Consider the following 7,028-nt stretch of genomic DNA (forward strand, 5'->3'; position numbering starts at 1 on the left):
CCTTGTTTTGGCTAAAGATACTGAATTTTTCCATTGCCTCTTTCCACAGATGTAGTCAATTTGATGTCTGTGTATTCCATCTGGCAAAGTCTACATGTATAGTCACTGTTTACCAAAACCAAACCGAACTCAATGCCATCGAGTCAGATCCAAATCATAGAGACCCCTTCTTGTGTTTCCGAGGCAGTACCACTACGGAAGTAGGTTGCCCAACCTTCCTTCTGAGGAGTGGCTGGTGTGTTTGAACCACCAGTCTTCTGGTTAGTAGTCAAATGCCTTAGTCACTGTTTACATAGTTGAAAAAAGGTATTTGCAATGAGTAAGTTGTTTGTTTTGCAAAATTCTGTCATGCTATCTCCAGTGTCACTTCTATCACTTAGGCCATATTTTCCACTTACTGATGCTTCTTCTTTGTTTCACATTCCAGTCATCAGTAATTATCAATACATTTTGATTGTTTGTTTGGTCTTCAATTTATTCCTCTTTGGCTTTAATAGATGGTGCATAATTTGAATAATAGTATTAATTGGTCTTCCTTGTATGCATGTGGATATTTTCCTATCACTGACAGCATAGATCTTGAAATGTTCTTATTGATGATGAACATGACATCATTACCTTTTAATTTGGCATTGTCGCCATAGTAGACCATATGATTGTCAGATTCAGAATAGCCAATACCAGTCCATTTCAGCTCAGTAATGCTTAGAATATTGATCTTTATGCATACCTTTTTGACAACTCTCAATTTTCCTAGATTCAGCCTTCATGCATCCGCATTCTGATTACTGATGGATGCCTGCACCTGTTTCTCCTCATTTTGAGTCATCCCACATCAGCAGATGAAGGTCCTGAAAGCTTCACTCCATTCATGTCATTAAGTTGCCCCTACTTTGAGGAGGCAGCTCTTCTCCAGTTGTATTTTGTCTGCCTTCCAACCTGAGGGACTCATCTTCTGATACTATATCAGATAATGTTTCACTGGTATTCATAATGTTTTCAGTGGCTAATTTTTTCTGAAGTGGACTATCTCTTCCTTCTTCCTAGTGTGTTTTAGTCCAGAAGCTCTGAGGAATTTGTCCACCCTGCTGGTTATTTGAAATACTGGTGGCATAGCTTCCAGCATCACAGCAACATGTAAGCCACCACAGTATGACAAACTGACATACAAGTGGTGGTCTTTATACTATACTATGAGGTAAATATAAAGAAAGTATATTCTTTCTTTAAAGAAAGTATTCTAGGTTGATACAGAAAATATCACTGGAGACATAAGAGATAACAATAATGAGAAACTCATTGGCATAGTGCCTAAGGCATTTGACTGTTAACCAGAAGGCTGGCGGTTCAAACCCACTAGCCACTCCTCAGAAGGAAGGTTGGGCAATCTACTTCCGTAGTGATATTGCCTTGGAAACCCAAGAAGGGGTTGCTATGAGTTGGATCTGACTCGACCGCAGTGAGTGTGACTTTTTTTGGTTTACTATACTTTCAGAGAAGAAAAAAAACATCTGATAGGATGATGAGGAAATATTTCATTAAGGTAAAATATGACTTGAAGGAAAGTTATAGATAGGAAATGGGAGAAGAGAGTTCATTTCCTTTTGCTCTGACAAATAAGTCTTCCATTGGAAGTCAACAAAAATTACCTTGTAGATTTTTGCCTCTACAGTTGCTCTTCCCTTAATTCTGCAAGCCTTCCAGTTACAGAAAGGAATGGCATATACATGGTGAGTAAATGTGAAAAAAGACACAAAGATGCATGTGTGTTAACCTGTGCATTCGGCAGGACACTGATAATATTAACTGAAATAGAAAAAAATTCAGAAGTAGAGACTGATTTCTAGGAGAAGATAAAGAAGTTTCTCATTTTTCCTCGGGTAAGCTGAAGATACTGGTACATAAATATTTAACAAACTGCTTAAGTCTTAATGCAACACACTCAGCAGAACAGTAAGTGATAAAGACAAATGTTGCTCTGGTTGTTATTCGTGCTGTCAAGTCAAATTTGATTCACGGTGACCCTATATGACCCTATATGACAAAGTAGAACGGCCAATAGGGTTCTGTGGTCTGTAATCTTTATAGGAGTAGATTGTCATCTATTTTCTCCTACACAGTGGCCATTTGTTTGAACTGTTGACCTTTTGGGTAGCATCTTAGTACTTAACCACTGCACTCAGTAATTTACATAAAAATTATTACTAAATCTTCCAGGGCTAAAAACAGCCTTGGAAAGATCTCACACCAGTGTCTAGCATTCAAGATCCCCTCTATATTTTTTTTATGCAATCTTATTTCTCATAACTTACTATTTAATATTGTTCCTGCACTCCTCTCTGGCTGGCCTCCCAACTGTTTCCTATATTGCCCTTTACAGGATGTTGCAGAACTATTCTCTAACTCCTTAGAAGGCCCTCCCCATTTCCAATTCAACTTCTCTCTTTCTCTAAGAGTTCTATCATATCAGTATATGACTTTTCCTCTTAAAGAATCTGAATAGCATGTGTAAAATTTTCATTATGCTATCTGCCAGTACACATTACAGCTGGTTATTTCATCTATAGAAGTCTTATCTACCAAACGTAACTTTAATTATTACTGCTATTGTTTTCGGAGAAGAGCTTCTCTTAAGTATTTCTTATGTATCTCTCTTATAATTTCGCTTATATCCTTTATATCCCTCAAGTGCAAGAATGAAGCAATACAAAAGTGGTAATTTAATAATTGCTAGAAGATTGGCCTTAATAACAGCCACCAAGATTCATAAGTTATTTTATTTTCTTACCTATGTAGAGACATTAACTTCATATGACTTGAAGAAAGTTATAGACAGGAAATGGGAGAAGAGAGTTCATTTCCTTTTGCTCTGATAAAATAAGTCTTCTATTGGGAGTCTAGTATGTTTTTATTGGGTACATATGACCTTAAAATGTCAGACCTCTTAAGTCATAATTGCTATTCAATATGATAGCTTGATTTAAGTCTATCAATTGCAACTATGTGCTTCTTTGGACAAGGAGCATGGAACCTGAACTGCTTTACTTCTAGTTACTTTGACTTATACATACAGTCACACATGAGCAATCTATGATGTTAGTGCCAGTAATTCATAATACTGACATTTTAAGAAAACCCAGAATACTTTTTTTTTGTCTAATTTCTCACTATGATTAAAATGGCCTATTTTAGTGCAATGAAGTCAAACACATAAAAACTCACCAGTGAGAATTTCTTTCCGTACTTTGAAAGTGTCCACAACAGGAGTGATGATCCCTTCAATGGTTCCAAACATACTGCCAAGGCCTAGGTTTACCAGCATGAGGAAGAACATCACTGACCAGAATGGAGATGCAGGGAAATGTGTCATCGCTTCCGTAAAGGCAATAAAAGCTAAGCCAGTCCCCTGAACAGCCTGTAAAACATACCATAATAGGAACATTAATAGACTAAAAAGCAATATGAAGTGATGACTCTATACATCACTCAAAGAGGAAAAGGACACTTTGCATCTCTAAATAATGACCAGAGGTTACTGGAAATACTATGCTGATTATGCTGATATCAGCCTTTTACCTGTTAGATCACTTTAGCTTTCTCGGAACCCAGATTATATTCAATCAAATAGACACAAACAATGAAATTCTGTATAGAATTGCTAAACAAAGTACACAGTTATATTGTGTTATATGCTAAATATTTCATGTGAACTCTGGAATATTAATAAATGATATATAGCACTTTTGCTTCAAATAATGAATAGTGATTACCATATATAGTGATTACCATACACACACACATATATATACACACATATATGTATATATAATCACATACACACACAAATAACTATCTGACCCATATATAAAGACAGAAAGTATGTAGTTTTACCTTAACTTTAAACTGGTATAATTAATTAACATAAAGAAAATATAGATTATGAAAAACAAGCTTGCTCTAATATGAAATCCATCTGTCAGTTTGACATACTGTGGTGGCTTGTGTGTTGATGTGATGCTGGAAGCTATTTCACAGGTATTTCCACTGCCAACAGGGTCATAAACCATGGACAGGTTTAGAAGACTTCCACACTAAGATAGATTAGAAAGGAGGACCTGGCAACCTACTTCTGAAAAACTAGCAGTGAAAACCTTAATAGCATCAGAATACTGATATAGGACCAGAAGATGAGTCCCTCACATTGGAAGACACTCAAAATAAATCTGTGAAAGAATGAAAGAAAATGAGAAGAAACAATTGTAAACATCCATTAATAATTGGAATATGGAATAAACAAAGTATGAATCTAGGAAAAAAGGAAACCACCAAAAATGAAATAGGATGCATAAAGATCAATATCCTAGGCATTAAAAAGCTGAAATGGATTGGTATTAGCCACTTTGATTTGGACAAACATATGGTCTACTGTGCTGGTGATGACAAATTGGAGAGGAACGGTGTCACATTCACTGTCAAAAGAATATTTCAAGATCTATCTTGAAGTATAACATTGACAATGACAGGATAATACCCATATGCCTACAAAAATGACCAGGTAAGATGACTATTATTCAAATATACATGCCAAAAACTAAAGCCAAAAATGAAGAATATGATGTTTATCAATTTCAACAGCCTGAAATTGATATTTGATTGCAGTCAAGATTCACTGATAATTAATGGTAATTAGAATGTGAAAGTTGGAAACAAAGAAGAAGGATCAATAGCTATAAAGTACGGCCTTGGTGACAGAAACAACACTGGTGATCACGATAGAATTGGAAGACCAATGACTTATTCATTGGAAATATATTTTATTAATAACATAAATGGGGATGCTACATGTGGACCTCACCAGATGGAATACAGGAATCAGAGTGACTATATCTATCAAAAGACACAATAGAACAGGCCAATATTATCTGTCAGAACAAAGTAGGGGTTTGACTGCAGAACAGACCATCATATACAAGTTCAAGTTAAAGCCAAAAGAAATTAAAACAAGTCCAGGAGAGTCAAAACCTCATGTATATCCCACCTGAATTTAGAAACCATCTCAAGAATAAATTTGACATATTGAACACTAGTGACAGAAGACTAGATGAGAAGACTAGATGAGGGATGATATCAAGGACACTATACATGAAGATAGCAAAAAGTCATTAAAAAGACAGGAAAGAAAGCAAAGATTAAAATAGATGTCAGAAGAGACTCTGAAAATTGCTTTTGAATGGAGAGTAGCTAAAGCAAGTGGAAGAAATGATGAAGTAAAAAACTGAACAGAAGACTTCAAAGGGCAGCTTAAGAAGACAAAATACAATATTATAATGAAATGTGCAAAGACCTAGAGTTAGAAAAATCAAAACAGAAGAATAAGCTCAACATTTCTCTAGCTGAGAAAACAAGAAAAATTCAAGCCTTGAGTTGCGATATTGAAGGATTCTGTGAACAAAATATTGAACAACACAGAAAACATCAAAAGAAGATGGAAGGAATAAAGAGTCACTGTAACAGAAAGAATCAGTCAGTGTTGAACCAAGTCAGATGGTAGCCTATGATCAGAACCAATGGTACTGAAGAAAGAAGGCCAAACTACACTGAAGGCACTGAGAAAAAAAAAAAAAAAAAACAACTCCAGGAACTGGTGGAATACCAGTTGAGAAGTTTCAACAAATAGATGCAATGTTGAAAGTACTCATTCCTCTATGCCAAGAAATTTGGAAGACAGATGTTGACTGGAAGAGATCCATATTTGTACCTTTTACAAAGGAAAGCAATGCAAAAGAATGGGGAAATTATCAAATAGCATCACTAATACCACACATTAGTAAAATTTTGCTGAAAACAATTTTAAAATGATTGTAGCAATACTTCGACTGGGAACTGCTAGAAATTCCAGCTGAATTCAGAAGAGTGTGGAAGGCTAAAGAGACATGGAACAAGGGATATCAATGGTGATACCATACAAGTTTGGGCTAAAAGGAGAGAATATCAGAAAGATATTTACTTGCATTTTAATGATTATGGAAAAGTATTTTCCTATGTGGATCATAACAAATTATGGATAAATTTGCAAAGAATGGAAATTCTGGAACACTTACGTGTGTTCATGCAGATCCTGTACATAGACAAAAAGGCAGTTGTTTGAACAGAATAAGGGGATACTGCATGGTTTAAAATCAGGACAGGTGTGCATCAGGATTATATAAGTCTTCAATCAGTATTCCAAGCAAATGATCAGAGAAGCTGCACTGTATGAAGAATGTGGCATCAGGACTGGAGGCAAACTCATTAACAACCTGCGATATACAGATGACACAATCCTCCTTGCAGAAAGCCAAGAGTACTTAAAGCACTTGTTGTCATTGTTAGGTGTGCTCGAGTCATCTCCGACTCATAATGACCCCATGCACAGCAGAACAAAACACTGCCCAATCCCGCGCCAGCTCCACGATCCCTGCTATACTTGAGCCCATCATCACAGCCACTGTGTCAATCCATCTCGTTGAAGGCCTCCCCCTCTTTCATCGACCATCCACCCTACCAAGCATGACATCCTTCTCCAAGGAAAGGTCCCTTTTGACAACATGACCAAAATAGGTGAGACGAAGTCTGGCCATTCTCGCTTCGAAGGAGCATTTCGGGTGTACTTCCTCCAGGACAGATCTGTTAGTACTTTGAGCAGTCCATGGTACTTTCAGCATTCTCCGCCAGCACCACAACTCAAAAGCATCAACTCTTTTTTGGTCTTCTTTATTCATTGTCCAGCTCTCACATGCATACAAGGCAATTGGAAATAACATGGCTTCTGTCAGGCACACCTTAGTCCTCAAGCACTTGAAACAGTTCCTTCACTGTTGACTTTCCCAATGCTACACATTGTCTAATGTCCTGACTGCCACTTCCATTGACATCGATGGTAGAACCAAGCAACGTGAATTCTTTGACAACCTCAATCTTTTCTCCATTTATTATGATGCTATTCATTGGTCCAGTTGTGAGGATTTTTGTTTTCTTTATATTGAGAC

The 7,028-nt window shown here is 36.6% G+C and overlaps 1 protein-coding gene across 1 annotated transcript in view; it reads right to left on the reverse strand.

The window, feature by feature from the left end:
- SLC6A15 (solute carrier family 6 member 15) overlaps positions 1-7,028 on the reverse strand; it is a 44,634-nt gene that overhangs the window by 11,369 nt on the left and 26,237 nt on the right. Inside the window, exon 8 of the mRNA XM_007952575.2 lies at positions 3,223-3,415. Within this exon, the coding sequence (XP_007950766.1) occupies positions 3,223-3,415 (193 nt within the window). The remainder of the gene's footprint in view (positions 1-3,222; positions 3,416-7,028) is intronic.

The sequence above is a fragment of the Orycteropus afer genome, unplaced genomic scaffold, assembly GCF_000298275.1.
Source record: "Orycteropus afer afer isolate SDZICR_OR568_19922 unplaced genomic scaffold, OryAfe1.0 scaffold00349, whole genome shotgun sequence".
NCBI lineage: Eukaryota > Metazoa > Chordata > Mammalia > Tubulidentata > Orycteropodidae > Orycteropus > Orycteropus afer.